The sequence below is a fragment of the Vicugna pacos genome, chromosome 11 (genome assembly GCF_048564905.1).
Source record: "Vicugna pacos chromosome 11, VicPac4, whole genome shotgun sequence".
In the NCBI taxonomy this organism is placed as follows: domain Eukaryota; kingdom Metazoa; phylum Chordata; class Mammalia; order Artiodactyla; family Camelidae; genus Vicugna; species Vicugna pacos.
In genome coordinates this window covers 41,569,006-41,583,087 of record NC_132997.1, presented here as the reverse complement: position 1 = coordinate 41,583,087, position 14,082 = coordinate 41,569,006, and the positions used below count along the sequence as shown (strand labels likewise).

The 14,082-nt window shown below is 50.7% G+C and overlaps 1 protein-coding gene across 1 annotated transcript; it reads right to left on the bottom strand.

The window, feature by feature from the left end:
- Positions 1-5,004: 5,004 nt before the first annotated feature.
- Positions 5,005-13,140, bottom strand: LRIT1 (leucine rich repeat, Ig-like and transmembrane domains 1). Its single transcript, XM_006213096.4, has 4 exons — positions 12,934-13,140; positions 11,162-11,628; positions 7,224-7,529; positions 5,005-5,978 (listed from the first exon to the last, which is right to left on the bottom strand). Exons 1-4 carry the CDS (start codon positions 13,071-13,073, stop codon positions 5,005-5,007), a joined length of 1,887 nt encoding a protein of 628 aa, XP_006213158.1. The 5' UTR covers positions 13,074-13,140.
- Between the last annotated feature and the right edge of the window lie 942 nt (positions 13,141-14,082).

The following is a 14,082-nucleotide window of genomic DNA, read 5'->3' as shown; positions in this document are numbered from 1 at the left end:
GGAAGAAAATCCGCTTAGTAGCTAACCAGTGAGGCAGGAAATGGGTCAGGAGCTAAGCTGATTATACACCAAGCCTTCCATCCAAGTCAGATGTATTTGCTGGAGTTCCCAGACAGTCGAACTCTACGATCTGGCTAGAACTCTGGAGTTCCTTTCCAGGTAAAAACCAAAACACGGTGAGTGCTATAGATAGAAAGCTGTGGCAGACATGGAGATATGCTGCCTTGGATGCCCTTTGAGAAATGAGTCGATGCTCAGCTCTAAGGAGTGCTTGCACGAGGTCATGCCCTCCCCAAGGCAGCCCTGTACAGAGAATGCGGATGGTGAGGGCACAAGGGCCTAGCCAGTTTTGCCTGATGAGGGACAACTCTGATTCTCACTCCAGAGTCCAATATCAGGTTGGCCAAGATTTTGTCAGGCTTGCTTTGTGAGAAACTGTGATTCAATCCATGGGTGTCACAAACATCTAGTGAATTCTTTTCTCATCTCAAAATATAAAAGCCTGAAGAGCCCTTCATCCCCCACAATTTCTTCTCTGTTATCCCATCTAACCTTCTCAATTGAATCCAGCTCAACCCATCCATCCAGTGGTTTTTCTAGAAGCTTGAAAAGAACACCTACTGGCACATCATCTCTGGAGTCACCAGGTCACTTCCTCACTGCTCCCTCTCCTCTCCCCACTCCCTCATCCTCTGGTTTCCTTGTTTGGCATTTGGGCATAAGGAGTAGCCGTGTTGTCAGTTAAAACAGGAGACTAGGACGATTAAAAGCTTGGGTCATGTCGTTTACCTTAAATAACTAGTGCTTAAGTGGTGACCCCAAACTCAAGAGATTTAACAACAAAAGGAAGGCATCTGAGAATACTGCACCCCCATCTCCCTTCTGGTGGGATGATTTTGGAAACTTGGCTCTTAGAAGGGGGAGGTATAGCTCAAGTGGTTGAGCACACACTTAGCATGTGTGAGGTCCTGGGTCCAACCCCCAGTATCTCCTCTAAAAATAATAAATAAACCTAATTACCTCCCCCTACCAAAAAAACCCCACAAAACTTGGCTCTTAGAGTTATTAGTAGAGACAAAGTCACGGGAGAGGAGTTAACTCTGTGTTTGTAAAATAATTAGATTAAAAAATGGCTTCTGGGTGGAAGCTCCCTAGCTTGTCTTAGATTTCCTATCTATTCAATTGGAAAATGTCACCCCAATATCATCGGAACTCTGGGATAGCTCAGAGAACTAGGCCACCCATCAGGAAGCAGACATGCTGTCCTTCTTCCTTCTCAAGATGGGGCTCTTCCTTCACTCCTCCACCTGCTGCCAACCACATCTGAGATGGTCCTCTTGGCTCCCCATGCTCTGTGGCAAGCCTGTAATAAACACACAGAAGACTAGTGGGCTACGTGACCAAAATTCAGGCTAATGAAATACTGGGAGGAAATAATGTTTTTAAAGCCTCTGTGTGATTCTCCAGGTCTTCTTTTCCCTTGTTGCAAGAATTGTTGACATTCCAGGCAGTGGAGCCTTCACCAGCCTGGACCCCTGAGCAAGTAAGAGAGCAGAGCCTTCCTTCCATCCACATTTCCCACGCACTCAAGTAGACTCTGTGACAGCAGGAATAAATATTTCTATGTTAAGCGACTGAAATCTGGGAATTGTTAGCACAGCATAAGCCTAACCTATCCTGACTGCAACACCCCTGCAATCAAATGAAATATGCTCAAGTGCTTGTAAGTTGATTTTTGTATCTCCTGGATTATGTGATGGTTAAAACAAAAATTTCCAGCTTTAGTCCTCTAAATGCACTGCTCACTGAGTCCCTTGATTAATAGCCTGGTTTTAACACCCACAACTACTTTCCAGGATAAAATTTCTGTCATTTGCCTTTTGGTACCCTGCAAGGTTGCATGTCTACATTAAGTGACATCAGGCATACCCTCCACCTAAGTCAGGAGGAATATAATAACTATGTTGTAGTAAAAAAAAAGACACGATGGAGATGTTATGATTCCAACCAACCTCCAAACAAGGCTTCCAAGGACTGCGTGCTGTGGGATCACCATAGTGCAGGCTGGTCTTCAGCATTTGGGAAACTAGAAATTCTTCTCCCAGAACCCTAAGAAGACTTTAGGTTTTCAGGGACTGACTCATACTAACTAGACTCATATACCAAAAGACCAGATATCATTTTATTTCTTACAAACCAGATATCACTTTATTTTTTACAGTGTGAATTTTTCCAGTGATTTGAATGTTCATGAACACAGTTTTTCCAGTGATCTGAATGTTCATGAGCACAATCCAGGATAACTCTTCTCTACAAGAGCAAACAAGGGAAGACAGAACACACAAAGAAAGGCTGACAGATGGGTATTTGGAGGCTGACCGTCTTGGGAGCCATTGCATCCATACCACCAAGGTAGGTCTTCATGAATCATTGGAAAGCTGAAACTTCTCTCTCTTTTTCTGTCTCTATCTGTCTGTCTCTCTCTCTTTCACACACACACACTCATACACACACACACACACACACTACTAGAAAAATACTAACACATTCTTGCTTTCAAGTTTCTGATTATTCTTTAAACAAGGTTCAGTAAAACTGAATGCATGTTAGTTGGGCCAATAATTATTCAATCTTGATTGGCTCAGCCAATCATTTCAAGAAAACATCGTTTATCATTTCAACAGATGGCTGCTTTCATCCACTGTACTTTTGTTTGTTCTGATTTGGGGAGTGCCCGCCAATCTCATATCAATCAATCAGAGTTGAGTCTTGAGTCTCACAAGACAAAGCAGAAGTGCCTTTACAAATCTAGATCAAGGGTTGGAAAACTACAGCCTGGGAGCCAAATCCAACCTGTCACCTGTTTTGTAAATAACATTTTATTGGAACACATCCACGCCCATTAACTTACATACTGTCTCTGACTGCTTTCACACTGTATCAGAGGAGTTGAGTAGTAGCAACAGAGCCTAAAATATCTCCTATCTGTCTTATCTGGCTTTCTTTACAGAAAAAAGTTTGCTGACATATGAAGTAGACCATGGCTTTGTCATCTCCCAACCAAATAATTTCTCTTACCAGCAGCAATGGCCCCCAAGTTATAGACAGGTGTACCCTCCAGGTGATGGTCAGGAAGTCTCCATGTATAGAAATCCCATGTTCATGTGCACTGGTGCTCTCATGGTTCTGATTTCAGGTTACAGCAGCTCAAAAAAAAAAAATCCATTTCCATAGTAAACCTGTGTGGGTCTCACTGCAAAGATCAACACTGAATAAAGACCCTCATCCTGGCCAGAACATTACCAAAGACATGAATCCTCCAAGAAAATCCTCCAAGAAAATGTACAAATTATTCAGCTCTTTGGGCTTCGATTTTCTTGTCTGTAAAATCAAGTTAGCCTAGCCTCCATAACAGAATATTGTGAAGATCAAATGAGAGCAAACAAGAAAATACGTTGTAAGGTCATCTGTTGCAAGGTCTTTTGTAAATGTGAGAGGGAAGTACAGTAACTTTAGAAATCACTGCATCACACTAGCTTTTACATTTAGCAAATATTCAAGACAATGTGGAGTCTCTTAGGTGATACCAGCAAAAAAAAAGATTCCTTGCCATCACTTTCCATCCCCAAATAGCCTCAGTTGTTGCCCTTGGCACCAAACACCCTGGATATTCCCTTCATTAGGGCTCAGTCTTACAGACAAGAGAGAGCATCCGCCATTCTGCTGGGAACGCTCACCTTCTCCTGTGCAACAGAGACAACATCTCAGATGTTTCCCAGCTTTAAGCAAACTGAACAGGAATCCTCCTTTGAAGTGGTTTACTGAGTGATCCAGAAGCCTCTGAGACACCCTCAGAAACCTAGGTGAGTTTCCGTTAGAGTCACAAAGGCTGCTCCATGGGGACAGAGGTGAGCCGTGTGCCAGACATGACAGCATTGTGTGTACAGTGCCACCCACCACAGAGGGTCTCTCAGATCCCTCCAGCCTGATGCTCTGGGAGTAAATGAGCAGTAGTCTCTCGGGCATCATCCAAACCTCTAGAATTTACTGAAAATCAGATGATTATCTCTAGGCATAATGGCACTCAGAGAAAAAAAGTTAGAATCCGTGAGTGTACACAGTGAGGGCATGATGTGGGTCTCTCTGTGTGTATGTATGTGACTATACAATTGTGGCAAATGCATAGATTGTGTGTGAGTGCCCAAGAGTCAGGATAAATGTAATCAAGATGCAGTATAGGGAAACGGTAAGGACTATTCATCCTGGAACCAAGTGTGGTCCAAATTTTAGAGCTGCCACTAGCAATGTACTTGTGGGCAATGTAGATTAGATCACAGCTCAGCAGGATATGTCCCGCTCCACCTTCACCTACATGGGAGAACAGTCTTTTCTTGCCCTATTAAAGTTTAGTTTTGGCCATGAGACTTGCTTTGGCAGGTAGAATATGGGCAGAAATGGCAGTGTTAAGAAGTTAAGAGAAATGTTTTTGCTCATTTCTCTGATATCACCTGACAAATCCACAAAAGAAGCCTGCCCTAGGTAGCCACTGACTCTCCATCTTGGGCCTCAAATAGGACATATGGTAGAGAGCCATGCCAGTTAACCCACTGACCTGGGGGTTTTGTGAAAATAAGTGCTTGTTGCTGTATACTCCTGCAACTTTAGCTTTATTTGTTATGCAGCAAAACTGACTGATGCAGGCAAGTTACTCACTCTCCCTGTTTCTTCTCCAGGTAAATGGGGAGAACAGTGGTGCCTGCTGCAAAGGGTTGTCATAAGAATTAAATGAGCTGATGTATTTAAAGCACTTAGAACACTTCCTGGCACATAGTAAGTGCTTATATAAGTGTTAGCTGCTGTTGTTGGTGTAAATGTATCAGTAAGCAGGTACCCAAGTGGGTAAGAGCAGGTGAGCATGGACTCAGGTGCGAGACTGTGGAAGAAGAGGGAGAGCGATCGGGAGCAGGTGTGTAGGCATCTCTGTGCGCGGCGGGAACACGGCCCTCAGCAGAAGTACTCGTTGATCCGTCGGCCCGCCCTGGTCCCCAGAGCCTGAGAGTCCAGGCTGGAACGGGCGGAGAGGAGCCTGTCGGCCTCGCTGAGGCTCTGCTGGGACAGCTCCTCCGAGCCGTCCTCGCTGTGGCCCAGCCTCTCCAGGGTGACGTAGGCACCTGCGGCCTCGGCGGCGCCCCCGGTGCGGCACTTGCGCCAGCGCCTCCGGAGCGCGCCGCAGCAGACGAGCAGCGTGAGGGGCAGGGCGATGACGGCGGCCACGCTGATCACCACCACGTTGATGAGCCGCTGGGTGCCCTCGGCGTCCGCCACCTCGTCGGTGGAGAAGATGACGCACTGCTCCTTCCGGGGCGCCAGGCCCCGCACGCAGACGCACGCCACGTACTTGAGCTTGGGTACCAGCCCGCGGAGGGTGACGCTGGTCTTCCCAGGCTGCACGGCCACCCGCCGCATGTCGCGCTGCCCGAAGACCGCGTACAGGACACTGAAGGCAGTTGTGTTCCCAGCCTGGGGGGCCTTCCACACCAAGGTCACGCTCTGGTAAGTGTCTCCCACCACCTTGAGAGCGCTCACCCTCTGGGCCTCCTGGGGTCCTGCCTGCACATCCAAGTGCTCTCCTGGGGCCCCCATCTGGAAGTGCTGGAGGGTCCGTTGCTCCTTCATGTTGGGCACAGGGGGCCCAGTGGCCGGGGCAGCAGGCTCGGGGATGTGGGGGATGTGCCTGGCCACCATCTTATTGTAGGCGGCAGCTTCTGCCCCTCCACCTGTCCTTGCCCAGAGTGCCCCTGGGCTCCCGCTGTGTTCCGTGGACGTCTGGGGCTCAGTGACGACCAGGGAGATGAGAGTCTCAGAGGCTCCCAGGAAGTTCTTGGCCTGGCAGATGTAGTCTCCAGAGTCGAGGTGGGACACGGCGGGCAGGCCCAGCAGAGTCCAGCTCGTGCCGTCACCGGAGACTTCTTGGTGCACTGTGGGGAAAGAGGCAAGTGTGGGAGAATGAACAGGCCCACTTGCCCCCAGTTTCCTCCCAGGGTCAAGTTCACAACCCCAGGACTGTGCACATTCTGCCAAAGACCCTATTATCCTGAGAAAAGGCTGTGTGTCATTGAACTTTTCTGAGATTAGCCAAGGGGATGGAGATCACCTGGGCTCAAACTTGGGGCCACCCAGTCTGAGGCAGAGTCTAAGAATGATCGCATCCTAAATCTGAGATGTCCCAGATGTGCCTTTCAGGGCCCCAGAGTTCTGCAGGGCTGACCCCTCAGGGGCAGCCGGCTGGTGCTCTGGGGGTAGGGTGGGCTGGGTGAACCTGAGGCAGAGGCCCAGCTGGAAGTGCCCTGCTCACCCCTGCCCAGACCCACTGCCACTTCAATCACAGCATCTTCAGCCCTCTGGAGCTCCTCACACAATTTTGTTTGTACATTGATTTCAAGCCCACAGTCCTAGAGCAACACTTGCCAACCTAATTGAGGGAGACACAGAAGAAAGCTGGGAGGGGCGGGAGGTTTCCTGGTCAGGTGCCAAGAAATTATTCCCCCTCCACCCTCTTCCTTCATGTAGGGGGGCCCATGACTCCTGCAAAGCCCGCTACCCAGTGCCAGGGATGAACTATCTGTCTACACAGCAGAAAGGGCACTGACCGGGAAGTCGCCAGATTGGATGACTCCCAACTCCTCCTTGTATGAGCTGTGCGATGTCGACCAAGCACACAGCCTCTCGGAGCCTCAGTTTAGTTACACACAAAATAAGGAGGATGGTCAGGTTGTTCTTTCAAGTTCAATGACATTATGCACACAATACATTTAAGACATGAAGAGCTCAACAGACGTTAACTCAGGCCACTAACTACTCCTGTGATACTGGCTTTTCATATTTGCAGCTTGGAAACTTAACTGTAAATGTTAAATATACTAAGAGAGTATCTTCTACCAGAAAGCCCATGTTTTGTTCCCCTCGGGGTGGGCCCGAGTCTCTGATAGAGTGGCTGGCGGAGTATGTAGGGTTGAGAGCCACTGTCACCTGAAGCCACTGTCCCCACACCCTGCCTCTGGGCAGAGACGGGCCAAGTCCACTCAGACAGGATGAGAGTAAAGAGCCTTGCTCAGCCTAACTCCCTCTCCCTGGCAAAGCTGATACCACCCGCCCCATTTGGGATGCTGAGTGCTCTGCCCCAGTCCGGGATCTCAGCACAGCAATCCCTGTAGCTCACACACCTGTACCGTTGAGTGGGTGCCCGTTGGCCCTGCTCCAGCTCATCTCGGGCCCAGGGACGCCGGTGGCCCCACAACGTAGCAATACGGCGCTGCCCAAAGGGGACCTGATGCTGGCCGCCCCCGGACGGAGCTCCGGACTCTGGCACTTCCTCAGTTCCAGCTGGCTGAAGGCCACTCCGGCCAGGCTGCGCGGACTGGCACACCTCAGTCTGGCCTCTATGAAGGCCAGGTTCGGGGCCCAGCCCTCCAGGAAATGGACCAGGTCATAGAGTCGGCAGTCACACACCCAGGGGTTGTCCTGCAGCCCTGCAGGGGTGAGAGGGGAGGTGAGAAGTGAGCCCTAGACAGTCAGAACCCCAGGCCCGGCTCCCCTCCCTGCTCAGGGAGCACAGGGCACACCCAGAGCTCAGAGTCAGCAGAACTGGCCGCCAGACCCAGCTCCTTGCCTCACTAGCTGTGCGACCAGAAGCCCAGTTCTTCGTGACAGCATTACTTCCCTTTCAGGGTGGCATAAGCATAAATAACGGTACATCACATTAAGCACTGGGTGAGCCATACAGCCTGCTGACAAAATTGACAACCACTGCTGACACGCTCGGGCTGAGCCTTTCAGACTCCCGGCCAGGCAGTGGGTATTTCTGCAATAAGTGCAGTATGCCCAAATCCATTCCTACAAGTGCTCCATGAGCCCTGACCCTTGACCCCTGTCTTCCCGGCGTTAAGTGGCACTTTCAGCATCACCCCAGCAAAGAGGGTGGCTGTTCGGAGCCATGGTCCCTTGGACACAGGCTCAAAAGGACAGGAGTGAGGAGGCCAGGAAATCAAATCCAATGTTATATTCCAGCCCTCTTTACTTTAAACTTGAGCATCTTTGCGGAGCTGAAAGCAGGTCACTGCACCGACCGTGTCGGTGAACCTTCAACAGAGGTATCGAGTGTCCTCAATTCTAAGACACAATTCCTTTTCACGTTTGCATTTCTAACATACAAAATGAGTGCATGTAATGTGAAGTCCTTTCTATCCCCCACAGATGGTTATTAACTTTGATAGTGTCTAATCAGTAGCATATATTATGTTACATACATGTATTTGATGTATTTGGAAGGGGAAATGTCAAGGGGAGGTGGATTCAGATCTGCTTGTATATTTGTGACTCTCGGGGCCTTTCGAGCACTAGCTGGGAAGGTGCCAGTTCCTCTTCCACCCCTGCTCCCTACCCCATCCCGGTGGCTGCTACCCTGTGTGACTGGTTAGATGCATTTAGTGATACATCTGCACCCCAAGAGTCATCACTGCCCAGCTCTGGTGGTGAGCTACCTGGCTTTTACCCGTTACAACAGAGTCCCCAAAGAATTAATGCAAATGGCCCAATTAAAGGACGGTGAAACTGTTACCAGTCAGATTGGCCAAAGTTAAACGTTCCGACTACTTTAATTGTTAGCTTCACGAGAGAAGAGACTTTCACCCATCTTGTTCACTGCGTATCCGCAGCACCTAGAATTGAGCCCACACTTTGGCTGGCACTCAAATAAGCTTGCAGAGTGAACACATGCATGGGTGGCTGCACACACCACTGGTGGCGGGGTGAGAACTGGCTCAGCCCCTTTAAAGACTATGATTAATATTAAAATGTCTAATGTGCACACTCCAAGACCTAACAGTTCTCAGTTCCTATCCTAGAGAAACATGTGTCTGTGTGCACCGAGACGCATCATCAAGAATGTTCCCTGTGGCTTCACAGGTGTTAACAAGATAATGGAAACAATCTAAAGGTCCATAAAAGGGGGAGTGGCTAAATAAACTGTAGTATAACTTATGATGCAATATCATGCCATAGTTTTAAAAAATGAAGTTGATCCATATGTAGTAACTTACAGAGATCTTCAAGACGTACTGCTGGGTGGAAAAGTTAGTGTTGGTTATTATATACAATCTGATGACATTTTATGTAAAACACGCGGCTAAAATGTCTATGTGCAAGTATGTATATGCACATGTACATAAATGTATTGCAAATAAACATAGAAGTGACTACCTTTTAGGAGGGGGAGAAGGAATTGGATACGGAAGACGGCATAAACAGGTCTTTAGCCTTCTCTGCAATATTTTAAATGTTTACCTATATTCATGTATGAGTTGTGTAATTAAAATTAAAATTACTTTTCCAGAATGAGCCTATGCCCCCACCTGTCACCCTCAGGGACAAGCAGGTACCTTGGGTGGAAAAAGAGATTTGGCTCCCCTGGGAAGCTGTTGGGTTGTTAGGAACAGGGATGAATCAAAGAAAAAAGGGTCATTTGGTATAACCCATTCAACTCCACTTTGGGAAACTGAGTCTCAGGGGGCCATCTCCTGGCTGCGTGAACTGGAAGATCGCGTGTACCTTATTTTCCTTATTTGTAACACTAAGTCAACATCCTTCGCCTGGGTTGCCTGACGTGGTTATTGGAATATATAAATTTGATTTTCAAATAAGTAACCATTTTTTCCATATAAGTACTGCTCTATTTAATGCCCTTCATCAGATGAGAATGTCTGTAGGGTGGATGGAGCTGGAATGGGGCTTGCTGTCCCCTGACCCGCTCCCAAGAAGTTAGGCTTCTAAATATTCCCTCCTTAAGAGACTCTCCTGGGCCTCAGGACAGGAGTTTTTCCCAAACCACTCTAAGAGTGCTCCAGAGTGAACACATGCATGGGTGGTTGCACACACCACTGGTGCGGGGGTGAGAACTGGCCCAGCCCCTTTAAAGACTATGATTAATATTAAAACGTCTAATGTGCACACTCCAAGGGGTCCCGGGGGGGCCATTTGGTCTCCTGACGGACCCCACATGAGCCACGGCATTCTCCAAGGACATCTGCCAGGAAGCCTCTTTTCTGACACTGTGCATTCACCCCCACCCTCCACCAGGACCCCACCATGGTTTCCATCCCCTCATGGGACTGGGGACAGAGAACCAGCCTGTAGGACATGAGCCTTAGGCTCAGACCCACTACTTACTAACCCCCAGGTTGTGCTTGTTCATCTGTGTTACAAAGGACACTGTACTTGTACCATCTACCCCTGGGATGTGGTGAGGGTCAAGTTCTCCGAGGGGGTGAGAAGGAGTTCAGTGCCACATTAATTCAGATGGCCAGGAGGGACTGACCAATTAGCAAAGAGCAGGGATAACCTTCCTTCCATGGACGTGTACCTGGTGCTAAGAGGAGACTTAGAGGGGAGTGGGATTCACGTGATCTGAAGGTTGCTGAAAGCTGGGTTCCCTGAAGCAGGCTCTGAGATGAAGATTATCATGCAGGGAGACATGGAGCTGTGATGCAGGCCTGGTGAACCCCTCTGGAGCTGAAACAGCCCATCAGAACTGCCCCAAGTGGCTGGACCTTCAGAATCCTGTCTGACAGGGCTTGGTGGAGACTGTGCCCAGACAGGGTGTGCAGCCTTGAATGAGGCTGCTCGCATCTGAGGCTGTACCTGACAGGGCTGACAGCTGCAGGCTGCTGCCAACATCGCCCCCAGAAACTGGGCAGCCAGGCCAACCTGGATGGGGATCTGGGTGGCACAACAGGTGTCTGCCATGTGTACCTACTGTGTGCTAAGCTCTGTCTTCTTACCCACAACTCCAACCCTTTGAGCTAGATTTATTTACCATCGTCTTTTTTGTAGAAAAGAACCAAGCACAGAGAAGCTATGTAATTTGTCCTGGGACACACAGCTAGGAAGAGGCAGAGCTGGGATTTGAACTGCAACAGTCTGGCTGGGAACTTGAGCTCTTAAGCCTACCAGTCTGTGCCTCTCACTCAGTCTTCACTCACACCCAGAAGGCAGGTGTGATTTCTATTTTCCAAGTAAAGAATCAATCCTCAGAGAGACTTAGTAAACTTGCCTAAGGCCCCAAGGCTCACCAAGGCGGTTCCAAGTGAAGGATGCCATCTCTTACCTAGGACCAGCCTGGCGTGGTGGCCGGGAAGGAAGGGTCCGGCCTGCAGGCGAGCCCAGGTGGCGAGCAGCTCCTGCGGGAGCCTCAGCAGCTGGTTGCTGGAGAGGTCGAGGAAGGTGAGGTTCCCCAGGAAGCGCGCGGCCTCCGGCGGCACAGCCGACAGGCAGTTGGCCTGCAGGTCCAGCAGCCGCAGCTGGGGGGCGTCCCTGAGCGCCGCCCAGGGGAAGGCGACCAGGCGGTTCCCGGGCATGCGCAGCTCGCGCAGGCGGCGGAGGCCCCTCAGCATCAGGGCGCTGAGCTCGCTGAGGGCGTTGTAGGGCAGCCACAGCTGCTCCAGGCGGCCCAGCGGCTTGAAGGCATCCCCGGGCACCCTGCGAATGGCCGTCCGCTCCAGGCGCAGTCTGGAGGTGTCCGGAGGGACAGACGCGGGAGGCAGGGTCATGTCAGGGTCGTTGCACACCACTGTCCTGGGCACAGAAATGGGGGTATTTGAGCAAAGGTCCTGTCCGGTCGCAGATTCCCCCTTCCCTGACCTCCTTTTCAGGAGTTTGCACGGGAAAACAGGACACCAAACCCAGGCTGTGGCGATCCCTGGAGAGGGGCTGGGAACAAGCAGCCTCCTGTTTTCTCTTTGGGGATTTCCTGCTTTCACAGCGTTTCCCAGGGGTCCCCGGGGGGCCACTTGGTTTCCCGTCACTGGCCTGACGGACCACAAACTTGAACTGCTATGTCCCATCACAGCCCGCACCACCTCCAGGGCACTAATAATGAGTAGTATTCATAAATCCTTGTGCATTTGACCATCTTGTGCATTGTCGCATTGCATCTATGTGGTAAAAGCGATCTTTTGTTAAATTATACCTGTCTTTGTAACCGCTTCGGCTTTTCTTTAAAAAAAAAAACAACAACATAGCAAGGGCATCAGAAAACACACAGGAAGCCTCAAGCCTCTTCTGATTCTGAGGGACCATGAAATAAATGATCAAGGCGTTCAGAAGCCAGGACTTTGCAGTCCCACAGCCGGATTCACCTCTGGGCTCTTTGCTTGCTGGCTGTATATCCTTGAGTATATTATGTATATCTGGGGGACGTCCCAGGAAGGGGAGGAGGAGAGGATGAAACTGCTCTCAGGGCTGAGAAGGGGGGATGGGGAAGCAAAGAAGAGGATGAAGATGGAGGATCACTTGTTTGCGATGGAATGGGCACTCCTGGCCTTTCTGAGAACCCATAGAAAGGGGTCGAGGCTGAGGCTCCTGGGGGTAGGGCCAGAGGAAACCCGAAGTGGGAAGATCATGAGGAGGCAGGTGCTCCCATCACGGGCAGGGTGGTAAGAAATACCTGGGATGTGGTTGGGTACCCCCGGGAGGTGAGGCAAGAGGATGGAAGAGGCCTGGGAAAGAAGGGGCTCGGGAGATAGAGAATGGTGGAGGGCGGGGGCAGGAAGGAAGGAGAGGAAAAGAAAGAAGTAAAGGGGAGACTTTCTGTGCCCTTAAGGAGAGTACCTCTCACAGCATCCTGGAGGCAGGCTCAGAAGGATTTCCTGGAGCTGGGACATCCATGCCCAACCCCACCCCATGTATATAGATACCTGGTACCCCTACAGAGCCACGGCCTGCTGACTGGAGGAAAATGCATCTCAGACCAGCCCCCTAAGATCCTTGGGCCTTGAGGTCCAGAGAGATGGAGGTCTTATCTGGCCACCATCTGAAGGTCCTGCATCCAACCCCTTCCAGCCCAACTGGGCTACCCACCCCACACACCTGGTGCCATACCTGGCTTTGCTGCCATCGCCCAGGACGTGGAGGCTGCAGCTGCACTGAGAGGGGCAGGCGCCCCGGGCTGGGGGGAGCCCTCCGAGGGCCAGGAGCCAGAGCATGCCCACTGCCACCCTCATGGCCCCTGGCTCCTCCATAGCCCGGGCAGGGGCCTGTCCCTGACTGCTCTGTCCTGCCAGCCCAGCGAGCCCAGCAGCTGCGCACTGGCTCATCGGCTGCCCACACCCCCACCTGAAGCCACCGGATAAACACAGACAGGCTGGGGATTAGGGAGGGGAGCCCCGGCCACAGTGCTCAGCGGCTTACTGCTTCCTGGAATCACCCAGTCCTGAAGATGGGATTGGGAGGTCCTGTTGCATAGCAACAGCCCCAAACGCAGAGAACCCAGGGTACCGCAAGGTGGGGCAGTGGGCAGCTGCCCCGGGGCAAGCAGCTGCTAGACTAGCCAGCTGCAAAGCCACCCCATGCTGGCCAGGCTGCGGCTGCATGACCCCATGGGTGCTTGGGCTCAAAGGAGATGGAGACAGAACCCTGGTCTCTAATAAGGGCCACGGGAAATTCTCTCCAGGGACACTATCTCATAGGGAAAAATCAATGAGATGAAGGCAGTGAAGGCATTAGAAAGAGCCCAAGTTCCAGGCCAGGCCAGCTGGGTTCAAATCCTAGCTCTTCCACTTACAGCCTGTTACCTTGGATAAGCCACATGGTCTCTCTCAGCCTCTATGTTCTCATCCGTCAAGGGGAAGTAATGTTACTCTCTCAGGATGTTTATGAAAATTAAACCACCCAAGTTTCCCAGACTTTGACAGTCTGTGGGAACAGAAGCTTTCTGGGGAGTAGTAAAAACCCAGTTTTGCTGGTGTTTGCAATAACCTGGTCACAGAGAAGGTGGGAAGATTCAGAAATTTGGGGGTGACCTCATGGGCTCGTCAACTCTCCCAGCCTGCCACCCAGACAGCAGCTCCCTGAACACCCTGTGAGCCCCGAGTCTCAGATCACTGCCATCTGAGCTGAGCCACCAGTGCCAAAGGCATTGTTACCGACCCACATTCTTGAACCCTTGTATCAATAGAAATTGATTAGAGGCCAGGGGAGAAATTCAGTCTTTACTGGGACTCGTGCTGCAGCACAAGGGAGAAAAAACAA

Coding starts and splice junctions, on each gene's coding strand:
- LRIT1 (XM_006213096.4), bottom strand. CDS start 13,073: ATGGAGGAGCCAGGGGCCATGAGGGTGGCAGTGGGCATGCTCTGGCTC. Junction 11,629..12,933: donor GGCGATGGCAGCAAAGCCAG/GTATGGCACCAG, acceptor TTCTGTGCCCAG/GACAGTGGTGTGCAACGACC. Junction 5,979..7,223: donor GCACCCACTCAACGGTACAG/GTGTGTGAGCTA, acceptor CTTTCCCCACAG/TGCACCAAGAAGTCTCCGGT.